This window comes from Zeus faber, assembly GCF_960531495.2.
Source record: "Zeus faber genome assembly, chromosome: 6".
Lineage (NCBI taxonomy): Eukaryota > Metazoa > Chordata > Actinopteri > Zeiformes > Zeidae > Zeus > Zeus faber.
Window position 1 is genome coordinate 25,978,312 of NC_137201.1, and position 15,056 is coordinate 25,993,367.

Sequence of the window (15,056 nt, forward strand, 5' to 3'; positions counted from 1 at the left end):
TCTGCTGTAGTTACCTTGCACGACACGACTGTAAACTGCGACACGCGCCTGCGACAGCTGGACCTCGTATGAACGACAGAGCCTGTGACCGGGCGGGTCGTCGTGGTTACGAGAGGAACGGCCAACTTTTTAACAAATATAAGAACTCTCTCCGGACAAAGGGTACGGCGAGAAACTGCTGCGTCGCTGTTCGGAAGGCGTCTCACTTCATCTTTCCCCTACTTTGCAAGACACGTTACGCGAGTGTGGGTAACCTTCACCAGGGTCTTGAATTTGTTCCTGAGGGCGAGCGTCCATCTCCCCGACCACGCGGTGGAACTTCCACGACGCAACCGAGTAAAACAGCACCCGTTCATCGAGTGGCGAGAGCGGAAATATTTTATTGTTCCCCTTCTTGCCCCAAACAGTTTTGTTTTTTTTGTTTTGTTTTGTTTATTTGAATTGAAGGCTGACATTTCTGTATTCTGAAGGCTGTGTTTGTCTCTGGTCTCTGTGATTGGAAAGGGTCTGTATGGTGTGCGTGTGATTTAATGCACCGGGTGTTTGGCGGAACCATGAACTCACAACCTACAAGTGTGGAAAGTGCAACTTTATTAAATTTCAGTTTTGTAATAAATTTCCATCGCTCAGTGCACATTACTGACGGGGTTTTTTTTTTTTTTTTTTTTTTTGGCCTTGTTCACAAGTGATGAACATTCTCATTTTGCAGCAGGGAACATTGACAACCAACTCAGTGTCAAACATTTAGTGATATCCAGAATAGAAAAAAGAAGTAACGGGACATTTAAAGGAATGTCTGCCAGTTAGTAACTCTCGGATGGCCACAAAGACGGCTGTAGCGTTCTGCTGCACAACTCAACTCTGACAATGTGCAAATGTGGAAATTAAAGCTGTAAGAAAAGAAAAAAAAAAAAAAAAAGGATAATTACCCAAAACCCAACAAATTGGCAGCCCGACCACACGAAGCCATCATGTGGCTCTTGACCCATTATTAAAAAACCCCAAAACAAAAAAAACAACAACACAGCTTTACATTTTACAGACTGACGCGTTATGGAACCATTACAACGACGGCAGGGGAAGCAATTCGGTTGGATTTCATAGCGAAAAAAAGAAAAGAAAAGAAAAGTCGCCTGGAGACGTTTTCAGCCGTCGCAGGTGTTTCCGAACCAATTTGGCGATGCGCCCATTCACTGCTTGGAAAACATATTTTGATTAGAAGTGTTCCTTTTCCGAAACATTATTATAATTTTTTTTGGAATGGTCTTTTTCACGCTTTAATTAAAAAAAAAAAAAGGCACAGACGTAGTTATGTTTCTAGCGGATGATTGAAATCATATCTAAATAAAAAAAAACAACAAAAAGAAAAACAGGAGAAAAGGTGGGAAGGTGTTAGTTGTGCCGCGGAAGGAAGTGCTGAGATCTCTCATTTTAACATCAATTTATTCTCATTAAAATCCGATCTAATTCAAACTTCCCTTTGCCTTACCAAGAATTACTAGATCCCTCCGTTTGATTCCAAACTGGCCGGTTCTCTCTCTCCCTCTCTCTCTCCCTCTCTCTCGCTGCCGGGTCCAAATATTCCTCGCGGGCGAGCAGCCCTCTGTAAACAATGAAACCATGCTGATGTGGAAAAAAACCGACGCGTGTCCTGAGAATAATTTTCTCTGCTCCGCACGTCGTCACGGAAATTAATGGAATCATCTGTTTAAACTTTTTACTTTTGTGTGTGTGTGTTTATAACTATGTAAATGCATATTCTTTGTCATCTAATAAGAAAATATTTGTGTAAGGTTAAATGAAAATATACAATTATTAATACAATAAAGAGCTATATGTTAAAGGTGATTAAAAAAAAATTTTTTGATTGTATCTCCCTCCCTCCCCCCTTTGCAATGCACACGTTTTCCTTGGTTTAAAGGCAAGAGGTAAGTGGGTAAGAAAAGGCCACGCCCATCCTCCCGAAGGCCGGCGTGCGCCATCAGGCGATCGCTTTCGCTTCTGGCAGGAACGCGTCCCAGTATTTTATCAGCTAGAGGGGAGGAGGAAAGGTGAGGTCAGAAAAGATGAACGAGAAAATCTCCGTCCACTTCCAAACCCTTTCATGCAATTCAAATCAGTGGACATACCATAATAGTCTAGTTAGTTCATAGTAACAATTATATTATTACATATCATGTATACCCCTTACACCCATAACAATCATTTATCCTGTGCATAGTAACACATTTTGTATATCTTTATATATCAGACTTTTTCATCTATTTGTATATATTTGACAATTTTATTTACATTACATTTTTTTTTCTATTCTATTTTAGAATTATTTTTATTCTCCGTGTTCTTTGAAGGTTAAGCGTCTTTTTTCAAATATTTCCTGATGCTAACGGTCTGCAGCGTGACACACCAAACCTCAACAGAACAAACTCCTGGTCTATGTAAATGCACCTGGTGAATAAAACTGACTCTGGCTCTTCAGATGTGCGTGCGCGTGCGTGTTGCTGGATGTAGCTGTGTCATCCTGGCACTTTCCACGCGCTATGTGAGGCCCTGGTGCCACTCGGGGCGGGTCCCGGCACTCACCTGTTGTTGGGACTGCAGCATGGACTCCAGGTATTTGATGATCTGCTTCTTAAAGTTGCTAACCCTCTCTTTCTGTTGGAGAACAAACGACAAAAACAACGGGTGACGCTCAGCGGCGACGCCCGGCTCCCCGCGCACCCTGTGACGGTAAAGGGGTTTGAGTTCGCACCTCGAAGCGCAGCACCTCTTTGCGCACGGTGGCAGAAACCCTGTCGAAGTCTCTCTCGTACTGAGTCACTTTAGCTTCCCACTGCAACAGAAGAGGAAACTTTATTAACCACCCGGGAGACTCAGGAGTTATGTAAAAAAAAAAAAAAATACAATTATAATAAATACATTTATGAATCTTCTGTTATTATTATTGCTCAAGGGCTTGGTGACATGCACAGCACAGACATGAAAACTAGAGATGCACAAATGGATCGGCCGGAGATCGGATATTCCAGATTCTGTGCCGATCAAATTGCCACGCCGATGCCGTTCTCAGGTAGTCGTAAAGACGCTCCGATACGCGAGCCCGATACCAACGTCATGTAACGTTTTTGAGACTCGGTTCTTGAAGAGTCACTCAGTAAAACGAGTCGTTCGATTTGATTCCGTTGGTTTAATGCGCGGTGAGCGAAGGAGGATGTTATAAGAATTTTACATGTCTATGTTTTGATGTACTTTTCACATGAACTTTTGTACAAAGGTATGTGTAACTTTGCATTTCTTATAAAGGCTCAAGAGAGTTAATGTCTTAAAAAAGACATGAACTAGTCACTTTCTGTGCCCTAATGTGAAGAGGAGAAAGGCAACATGTCTCGACCACCAGATAAGGGAACTTCAACAGATGATCTGTCTCAACCAAATTGCCCCATCAGCCAAACCGTGTCATCAGCAGGAGCCATGCGGCGGCGTCGCGACATCTGCTGATCGACATCTCAACGACTCGTCAGTTTCGCCACGCCTAGAAAACTGTATAAAAAAAAACCCCCTCAGATCTCCAGTGAGAATTGAGCACTTTCCTCTGTGGCACCCTGTTGTGTTGTTACACTGAAACTGCTCCTCTTGTACAAGATTAAATACTTTATTAACATAAAGTATGTGTCTCCGATTTCCTCTGTAACGATGAGTCCGTCCACGAACAAAGTTTATAACAATTTAACTTTTACAGAGGACTTCCTGTAAACGAGAGAGAGGAGAGTCGGCCATTTATTTGATTTTTTGTTATGATTGCAATTAATTTGCAAAGTACCATATAACTCTATATTTGCACTTAAAAGTGAAAGAGACTTTCATTTGACGTTTGAACTGGACATTTCCGTGTTCGTTATATGTTTGGTCCTACTAAAACTCAGTGAGATTTATAGGTTGAATTAGAGTGAAACTTGGTGACAGTACCACATTATATTTTATGGAAACTCAGTGGCCGTTTCATGTTGTATTTTATTTGAAGTCAGAGACACCTTCATGTTCTATTCTTTTCCATAGTGAATAATGAACAATAATAAACGGTGTCAAAATCAGCAATCCAACTACTGTGGTAACTGAAAATTGCAGCATAGTCCGTATGTGCAGCTGTCCTGTCACGTGACTGCGGTCAGATCATGGGATGTAATTGTCATTGACGTACAGCAGATATATCCGATAAGACCAAATTATAGGAAATTTGATTTCTCCGATCACGGATAAAAACTGAAAAGGATCGGACAATGTAAAATATATTCAATGTTTTTTTATTATGACCTTACAACCGAATGAAAATCTGAAACGGCAGGTCAGGCTTAAAAGAATAAAAATAAAAATCTGAAATGGCCAAGAAAATTCCAATTGGTGCATCTCTCATGAAAACAGATTTTCTTTTCAATAACAGTGAGGTAACAGAACCTGTGTTTCTTTCTTACTTTGGGTGTTTTAAAACAGCTCACCGCTTCTTTCAAACTAAATCAGACGTCATGAAATCGAAAATAAAGCAGGATCGCACCGTGCGTGTGAACTCAAATAGGTCCTGACGGGCTCTGCAGGACCCTAAACCAGTGGTATTCACACTAGGGGCCTTGGTGTGAGATAATGAAGGATTAAAAAAATATATATATAAAAATAAAGTAGGCCTGATAAATAATATATATTTTAAGCACTAATGTGATCATGTTGTGGAAAGGTTACAGAATGTGCTTACATAACACATTGGTTATTTAAAATAGTGGTGTGAGCGCGGCGTTCCCACTCAATGCCACACCCAAGAGATAAGTCAGTCTGGTAGACAGTACTATTTAATTAGATGAATTGTTGGAATACATATTGACATACTCCACGACTAGATATTATAAAAGGGTTTATATCTGTGTATTTAGCCAGTCTTAGAGTCGGACCTCAGATGTTTTTATAATAAATGATGCTGATCTAATGATCCCCAGGGTGATTTTTTTCGATTTTAGTTTTTATTTTCATTAGTTCATTGAAAATATTACAATTCATTTTAATATTTATTATGATCAAGGCATCATGTCCTTGGAATCCTAGGGAGGGAGAGTGCGGCAAAAAATAAATAAATAAATAAATAAATAAATAAAAACAAAAGTTTGAGTACCACCGCCCTAAATGAAGAAAAGTTTGTTCGGAATGTTTGGAGCGGAGCGCTCACCTCAGAGATCTCGTCTTTGGCCGTCTGCAGCTTGTCGGGCTTGTTGGCCCACAGCAGCTTGGCCTCCGTCTCCCTCTTCTTCTGCAGCATGCCCTGGGCGTCCTGCCAGCGCTGCCACGCCTTCATGCGCTGGTCGAACGACGCCTGGCGGGGGCACGGGCACAGCGGGTCGGGGGCGTGAGAAAACAGCAACACGCTGGAGAAGCGCAGCGGCGATTCGGCCTCCCGCGACCGCATAGATTCCCTTGATGTTTACGTTGTGTGTGATGCATGCGGTGAGGAGAGTTTCACCTCGCTGCACGTTGGAGCAACCTGTCCCTTCAGAGTGAAACCACGAGGCCGCGAAAATATTTATTCACCTTATTTTTGACCTTTTCTTTTTGCAACACTGCTATGTAAAGTCCAGTCAGCACTTTCGAACAGTATCCTCTGTTGTAAAGAGCTTGTGAGGTTTACAGGATTTGCAGTGTCCTAAAGAAGCTTCTAGATTCCTATTTACCTATGGATTTGTGTTTAAATAAAAGTATTAATAACCAGAAAGAAAGACGAAAACATGTAACTCCTGTTTTAGCTGCACTGCACCCGGTGTCTTTTTAATATGGATTTCAAGGTCCTTCTCCTTGTTTATAAAGCTCTTCATGGAATATCACCTCCCTATATTGCTGACTCCTTTCGGTCTTTAAAATGTCCCCACAGTGCTCCAATAGAAAAATGTCAAAGCAGCTCTTACTCACTATGCCCTGAAAGCTGTGGAACACCATCCCACAAAATACCAGAGAAGCATTTGGACATTTTTAAAAACCAACTGAAAACATCCATGTTAACTCTGGTACTGAACTAGTATGACGTGTTCTTCTGACCAAAAGGAAAAAAACACAACTTTTGTTTCTTTTTCTCCTTAAATGTACTATTCATTCAATTATAATGATTATGATTACAATAATAATAATTATAATTATAATGATTAATTACTGTAAGTTATGAATTCCTAAATGTCGATGAAGCACTTTGAGCTGCAAATTTGTTATGAAAGGTGCTATACAAAGTAAGATTATTATTACTACAACTACTAACAACAACGATGCTATTACTACTAATGATCATGCTAGTACTACAACTAATAATAATAACAATATGCTACTACTACTACTACTAATAATAATAATACTGCTACTACTACTACTGCTACTCCTAAAATGAACAGTAATAATAATAATAATAATAATAATAATAATAATAAACTGAGAATTAACTGAAAACACCAATAAAGCACCAAACGTCTATGATGGCACCGTCATGGAAGACTGCTGTTCTTTGAGCTCCGTCACAACTTCCCATTTTCTCTGATCTTACATATCCTCTTAGTTTTAACTTCCCTCTATTTCAACCCCCCCCCCCCCCTTTCATCTGTGTGTATTTGGGATTGGCTTGAAGCATAAATTAAGCATTTCATCTCTTACATGAAACATTAAAAAACATCAACACTCAAACTCTGACATGACTGATTTCCAAGATGGTCGCTTACCCTCACGGCGCCCAGGAGCCGGATGTAGTCCGCGAGAAGTTCTGCAAAGCTGAAGGAGTCGCACGAGGCCTGCTCCTGGTGCAGCTGCTCCATCTTGTCCTCCACCTCAGCGAGCTGGGAGAGGGCGCGGGACAGGGCGGTGTTGTCCTCCGAGCTGCCCAGCATGGCCACGCTCTTGGCGAAGCTCGCGGTGTTCAACGATAGCTCTGGGAGGTGACGGAAGCCAGAGGCGGATGTTTTAAAACAGACACAAGTGTTTCTAATGGGACGCTGTGGCACAGGGGTTCTCAACGTGGGGTCCAGGCACCCCGAGAAGTCCTTCAAGCGGTATCAGGGGGTTCCCAACATAATTATGACTACTTAAACTTTATTATTTACTTTATAAGAGATGAGCGCCCTAAGAGAATGTACAATAATTCATATGTTTATCGTTGTTTCACGGTTATCTCCCTAACTATAGTACAGACAGGTACGGAGGTTTGGACTAAACCATGTCTATCTATGACAATAAAAACATTCCCAAATTAGGGGGTCAGAAATAGGCTTAGGCGATCGTGCAAAATTTCGATCACCAATATACTATTTTGTTTCATAAATGTAGGAAACAAACAAAAATAAATAGATATTAAATAAAAAAGGCAGGCACGGGAGCTGGTCAGCAATGTCAATCGCGATCGATGAAGTTGATCGCCCATAGAAGATTTAATCGTAAATCTGTCTAAGCCTATTCAGAAAGCTGTATCAAATGGGGCCCTCAGCAGTAATTTGAGAGTCCTTGATGTGAAAAAGATTGAGAATCACTGCTGTAGCAAAACAACCACCACCCCTCACTTTGTGAGAAAAGTCCTTGGGTCGTTTTATGATATAAAACACCAATGCATCCAGTAAAATTATTTCAAGATCAAAATACAAGCGTTATGATAATAACACCTTCATTCGAACCAATAGAAAAGAAACAGGCTGTACGGTGAAGGAGAACATCTGAACCCACTCACCTTTCCTGTGGCCGACAAGCGACTCCACCAGGATGTGCAGCTTCCTGAACTGCTGGTCTGCAGACTCCACCTCCTGCAGCTTCTCCTCAAACCACTGCAGCAAGACGCATATTGGCATCAGTACTCCTTCCCAAAATGACACCCATACGCCAGATCTAAAGTGTATGTGTCGCGTGCCCTGACTAGCTGGACTACTTAATAGTCAACCAAGTTATAACTCTTTATCCGTGGGGGTTTACATCCATTAAAGTCACGTGATTTGACAGTGGAGGCACTTAAGCTCATCCCAGACATTCATATGCATGTGTGCGTACGGTGGGGAGCACGCACCACATCTGACTCGTTCATCTTGATGGTCATTTTGCTGACGGCGTCCGTTGCTTTGTTGATCATTTTCAGGAAGCCAGCGCCGCTCAGCGCATGCGTGTTTACTGCCCTGGGCAACTGGCACAGACAAACACACACACACACCGTACTGTTGTTATAGGTAAAAGAAGGCCTTAGCTCAATGAAAGCAATGTCATCCAAGGGAAAACCCGACGCAGAACAATGATCCAGTAATGTGGTTACCACAATATTTAACAAGCCTCTTTCGAGTCACATCAAGTGTTTTCCCAAAGCCTTAAAACGTTAATGGCCGGGAAGGGTGTTTGAAAAACATTCCATTCAAACAATGTTTGTTAAAGAAAGGGAAGATCTATGATAATGGGGAGAAACATATCAATATTTCCACAGCGATGTGTGCTGTGTGCCATTTAACCTCAGTTTAGTTTCCAGATAACTGCTTGTTCAATTTGCCATTTAGAAAAAAATTTTGCTCCATGATTTAAAAATTAATGAGGGAGTCACCGCTCTACATTTGCAGTTTTTTTTACGAACTATCAGTCTTAAATAAATGTAAAACTTAATTTTGTCAGACAGTAGTTATTTTGTTTTTAAGTGTTAAATGAAAATGTTAAATTGTATTGATATCCTTGGGGGGGCTGCACTGCGCACATCAGCACGGTCACCTGCAAAACGTAATTTCTTGCAGTTAAACTCTACCCGGTATTCGTGAAACAAAATCACCGAAGTGAAAGTTCTGTCACAAAACTTTACTGCTACGTATCCTTGCGTATTTTCAAGAGGGTGTACGGAAATCCTGGAGCTTTCTTCGTGCGGATACGGCGTATACCCGCATATCATGTGGACCACATGGCTGCAGGCGCGGCACGTAGAACTCACCTCTTCTCGCTCCAGAAACTCTCTAACGTCAGGATCCTGGAGGAGCGACGGGTGGCAGACAACCCTCTGCAGGTACCTGTGTATGAGAAAGACAGACACTATGAACGGATGTTTGTTTTTTTATACAAATCTTTCTTTCCAATTAGGGGCTAATATTATTTCTAAATAGTGAAAAAGATCACAGACTCACTACAAAGAGTCTCGCTGATATCATTTGGTTTTCATGGAGCCCTTCACCACCCATATTATACTTTTGTACTTTTCAGCGTTGTGAATGGTGGTGCGGCCATTACAATCTCATTGACGCAGCTGTTGGTTTAATCCCTGATTGTGGACACAACCTTTGGCCGGGCTGCAATCTCAATAGTTTAGGGTTAGATAGCAAATGGGTGAGGGTTACAGGACAGAAACACAGGAAACCACTGTCGTGTGTTTTTGAACACTAGTCAGGCCATACCGACACACACATTCCGAGTGGAGAACCCAATGAGGGGTTTCCAATCAAAGCCAAGGAGGTGAAAAATGATATTGTTTACTTTAGACATCTGCATTAGCAGCCATACAGGGCCGTAGGCTTCAACCAGAAAGATCGGAATGTGAAAGAAAACACTTTTTTTTAACCAAAATGCAGGGGTGAAATCAAAGCTGACAATTCCATATTACACAGACGCAGCCAAGAAAAAGCAATCACATTCCACGCTTTCTGTGTGGAATGCCCCCCCCACCCCTCCATGATTTTCAAGGAATTCCATGACGCCTGGGAACTACGTCTCTTGCAATATTTGTCCTCAACATCAGCTCCGCAACAGAATCTCTCCATCACGTTTGTTATCCCTGCAGTTCCCTTTGCCGAATCTCCTCCCGTACCTCTCCAAAGCTGCTCTTCTTCTCTCCACAAACTCTGCAGAGGAGGAATCTTCCTTTCCCACCTTCACCTTCGTCATGCCTGCATGGGGTGAACACATATACATTCTTACGACTGGAAACCGAGAACGGCATGATAGTCGAAACAGGGTGATTCAATGGGAGCACTTTGCCTACCCAGAACGCTTTTCTCCGGCGGCGGCGGCACAATGAAGCCGTTGGAGGCGTGTTTTTCGACTAGTTTCTCGTAGAGCCCGAGGAAGTCGCTGAAGCGCCTCCGCACGGTGAACGTCTTGCTGCGGAACACGGGTAGCATCGTCTAAAAGAAACCCAAGAGCTAATTTTTCCACCCGAAAATGACGGAATTCAATGGGCCCAAAAACCACCTGCGCAAGTGTAAAGCACTGTTTTGGAGATGGAGAAATATTCCTCTCTTGACTCTTTGCATTTGTCAACTTTTCCCTCAACTTTACAAAATTCTACAAACATTGTTATCCCTCAGAATAAAAGGCTTATGAATATAGCTTCTTGAAAAATACCTGCATTGCCATAATCTGCAAGCCTAAGGGTGAAAACTAGACTGCTGTTTTCAATGTGTGGAGGTAAATGCTGCATGGTTGACTGAGGTTTACCTGTGTGGAAACTCTGTAGGCCATGTAGGCGTTCATGCCATCGCCTGGAATAAAATAAATAAGGCCTACATGAAGGGTAATGCAACATGGGAACAAATACAAATATTTTCACAAGAAAAATCCTGAAAAATGTCTATGGAGTAAAAACAAGGGTATTTCCACTACGGATACTACATTTTAAAGCTCTGTGTATAAATTAATCTGCTGTTATACAGACAAAAGTATACACGTGGAAACTTTAAACCCACCTATTTTTTCTGGGTTGGTTATAGAGATATTGATCTCAAACTGATCCTCTTGCTCTTCCTCTTCTTCTTCTTCTTCTTCCTCCATCTTTTATTCAAACAAAATGAATCAAAGGAAATTAAGTGGTTGTTAAATTGGGTCATCGCCCGGAGAGGCAGAGCAAACGTTTGAATCTGTCATTCTGGTTACGCCTGCCGTGAGGCGGGGAGGAGGTTTACCTCGTCCAGGGTGGCAGACTGCGGCGGCTTGGACAGACTGGCAGCTGCAGACACGGAGGGAGCAGATGCAGATGGTTTGGCAATCATGTTCTTCTTTCGATCGTTCCGCGGGCTGTCCAGAGACAGCTCCACCGTGGCTTCTGCTCCAGAGACAAGTAACACAGAATTAATTATTGATTTAATGCCACGCTGAATGTATATATGTCGAGTGATTAGTCTGGGCCTGCTGTCCACGTGCCCAATATTATCTTGAACTTAATGTCGACCTATTGCAGATCTCTGCCATGGCTTCCATACCGGTCTATGAGACGAATCCCTGTGAATCCATTACATTCGGTGAATTAAGCAACTCTGAATGCCGTAAAAAAAATGCCTGGACTCCCAAGCTTCAACACAAGCGTTCATGTCTTGAAAGGAAGACACACGTTAAAAGGGATATGGACTTTTGTGGATCATTTCACGTTGTATGTTCCATAAACTGCCAGTCTGTTTTACTACAGGACTCTGTGGTCGCTGAGTCAACTTCCCCCCCACCCCTCCCCTCCATTGACTTTCATTACTTTTCCAGACATTGTCTATAAAGGAGTCTCTCAAGCATCTATAAAGCCTAAATGGATAAAAATGAAATGAAGTATATTTTCCCTTCCAACAATAACCAGCTGGCTTCATTGCTTCATTTATAGTTTCAACAACACATCTTGTTTTGGATCAATGGGATAGTTTATTATTAGTGACGGGATCACCTAAAACACTTATTTGTTTAACTGCAATATTAATACAATAGAAAAGGTTGGATGGTCCTTCACATTAAAAAGGTAAATACACACAAAAGGTTATCGACCAGTTTCATATTTTAGTTATGATGTTTTTGAAACTGTCTGCAAAAGCTATGAAAGTCCAAAGGAGAGCAGAGAAAATAGAAGGTTTATTAGATAAGTGAAGTCAGAAAAAGATTTAACCCACCGGCAAATATATCGGGCTCTTCTTCGGAGCGGACTCCATTGGATTTGGAATTGACTGTGGTGGCGTTCACAACGCTGGGTGCTATGGTAACAGCTTCCTCTGTGAAGATATCCGTCGGATCTGCGTTGTAGTTTTCATTCAAAGGCCCGCCCACCTCAGCAAGGCTTTGGCTGTGGCTGCTCTGGTTGACGACCCGTTTATCCTTCTGCTCACTGTTGGCAATTTTCACGGTTTTCTTCGACGTGGCACCGAGGGGTTCCCCAAAGAGATCTTCATCGGGATCACTGAAGAGGCTGCTCTGCGGCTGCTTGGCAGATTTGGTCTGTCGTGATTCTGCAAACAAGTCGTTTGGCTCATCGTCGAATAGGTCCACTGGCAGCTGGCTGGGTTTCTTCACGTCAGTGGGCTCGCAGATGAGGTCGACCAAGGGGTCGATGGTGAGGGAATTGGCAGGCTGTGGCTTTGTGTTATTTGCTAACGATTCACTGTTGACTTCCACAATCAGAGAGCTGGGCTCTTCTTTAAGTTCCTCTTCGGCATCACTTCCCATCATGACATTACCCCCTGGAATTGTGCCACTCGGCAGCTCAATGGTGTCTCTCACCACGTCGATGGTATGACTCTCTGCCTCCTGTGGCAACTCACTTTCATTTCCCAATAGGTCAACAAAATCATCTAAAGGCATTTCAGTAATGTCAGTCACTGCCTCTAAAATGGCACTTTCTGCTGCGGGCGCAGCACTTGGAACATCATTTTCATTGTTTGATAGGTCAACAAAATCATCCAGGGGTTCGGCTAAAATTTCAGCTGGTTTGCTTTGTGTTTGAATGGCAGGCTTGCTCAGGTGGTCAACGGGGGGTTCAACTAAAACATCACTGGGTTCATTGGTTGTTGGCAGTTCAGTGTCCATTTTAGTCAAAGGAGGGTTGCTCTACGGATAAAATAACAGTAAGAAAAGGAATTAAAATTACATTTTATCGGCATTGCTTCAACAGAAAAACTCATAACAATGCCCTACTTTCTAGTGGTTGATCGATAAATCTAAATGCAGCATGAAAATTCTATCTTGCTCCAGTAACCAAGAAAAAAGTAGAAACAAATCAGCATTTTTAAGCTTAACCTGCACACTTCAAACATTCACAAATGAATAACCAACCCACTCAACCCTATTCTGGGTTAAAGGGTCGCCATGCTTTAACATTAATAGCAGTGACGGAAAGCAACAAAGTACAAGTACTTTGCTGCTGTACTTGAGTACATTTTTAAAGTATCGGTCCTTAAAATTCAGTAAATTCAGTTTCTGAAAGTTTTGGCTTTTACTCCACTAGATTCCAAAGCAAATATTTATATTTTACTCTTCCACATTTAACATAATCACATTATTTCAGTTTCGGAAAGAAATCATGAGATATATATATATATAGTTAATTGAAATCAGGATTTGAATCAGCACCAATCCCTTACTTCTTTTCTCCTACATTTACTGCCATAACTATCACAGAAAGAGGCCACGTGCCCAGTTGCTGTTCCAATTTTCCTAGACAATTAATGTTTTGTCAATACATGTCATCTGATGTTTCTATGTTTACATTTTTCTGTGTACGTGTTGTTTGGTTCTATCTTTATTTCTCTCACCTGTGGTGATTCTCCCCCTCTTGGAGTAGTGATTAGTTGTTTATAGACCCAAACATGGTAAAATAGTTCTCCCAAAAGGGGGGTTGTGTATAACAGAAAAACTGTGCTCTTGTCATCCCACGTCCACAGGACAGAGTAGTTGCAGCAGTTCTTGATGATTAAATAATGATTAAAGTGTTGCATTGCAGGTTGAGAACTTGAACTCCACTTGCAGACTAACTCTGTCATAGATGCAATAGCACAAACACTCTGTGTTGTATGCCCAGCATGCTGACAGCACGGGTTTATAAAAAAAGGAAGAAAAAAAAAAAGAATCAGCACTGATCTGCAGTAGCTACAACACGTTTGACAACAACTTGTACTGTACTTTAGTAGAAATGTGCCTCATTCTCTTTCCCTAGCCATCTTGTGTCAGGGTGTTTGTAATTTCACTTCAGGAAAGGTCGGAGTATTACGTCCACCTCTCGCTAATGCGTTGAGTAACAACAAATCACAGACATCAGCTTTTTTGGGGTGGCCTCAGCACTTTCACTGGAAAACATCCGGGTTTGGGGACATGTGACCACAGCTGAGGCTCACATGACACTGGGGCTAAAACTAGGATTTGAATCTCGTACTAAACCAAATATTCGCCTCAAATCCACACACCAGAGGCGATCAATTAACACGTTTCGATTCCCCACGGAACTCGAAAGAAAAAAAATAATAATAGGAAGCGGGTCTGCGTTCAACAGAAAGCAGCAGATTCGTTTCAACCACAAACACGCAGGGCTGGCCTGGATCGGCCAAATGACAGATGCATCTGGATGAAAAAGTTGATGTGTCCGCAAAAGTAGTGGGTTGGTAAATACAGCAGATTAAAGTACACGAATGTCTGCCCCACGTTACCTGCGTAGTGAGGTTAAATCAACAAAGTGAAGTGTGGGTTTGAAAATATTTCCAAAGTCAACCCCTGCTTGGGAAAACATTAGGAAAATGATCTTAAATGGTCGCTGGTAGGTGGTGTCAACAACATGCCGATGTAACTGGTAGTTTCATTGAAACTTACACACATTTCCACTCAATTAGTTGTCACCCAACGGCTGTTAGTTGGTTTTTTGGATTGTTACAACGAAATAAATAGCGCACCGCGGACAAACTACCTTACGTGCGAAACTTCGTGGCGCGACGAAGCGCCGCGGATACGTCAGCTACCTGGTATGTTAGCGTTAGCTCCCTGCTACTGTAGCCTTAGCTCCCTTGAGCTGCCTGCTGTATTTGGGGAGGCGAGTCCGCGGCCAGTAGCTCAGTCCGCGGCGCGGAAAAGAAACGCGGCTTACTGTGCTCAGAAAAATATCCGCTCCCTCCTCTTCCTCGTCGTCGTCGTCGTCGCTGACACGGGCTCCAACTTCTTCGCCCTCCAGAAGGTCTTGGTCCTCCGAGTCGGGGAAGGGAGGTGGGCTGCGCTCCGAGCTGGCCGCCATCTTGGATGGATGTGGATCTTTCGGAGCGGCGCTAGCAGCTAGCGGCTAGCCGTTAGCTAAACTGCTAACGGCTAGCTGCTAG

General features: G+C 42.4%; 1 protein-coding gene across 1 annotated transcript; it reads right to left on the minus strand.

Moving 5' to 3' along the window:
• Positions 1-576: 576 nt before the first annotated feature.
• Positions 577-14,974, minus strand: snx1a (sorting nexin 1a; the record flags this gene model as incomplete). Its single annotated transcript, XM_080002771.1, has 15 exons — positions 577-2,032; positions 2,584-2,655; positions 2,753-2,833; positions 5,210-5,353; positions 6,735-6,940; positions 7,730-7,823; positions 8,060-8,173; positions 8,954-9,029; positions 9,821-9,899; positions 9,995-10,136; positions 10,450-10,493; positions 10,698-10,782; positions 10,914-11,053; positions 11,877-12,807; positions 14,831-14,974. 15 exons carry the CDS (start codon positions 14,972-14,974, stop codon positions 1,982-1,984), a joined length of 2,403 nt encoding a protein of 800 aa, XP_079858897.1. The 3' UTR covers positions 577-1,981.
• Between the last annotated feature and the right edge of the window lie 82 nt (positions 14,975-15,056).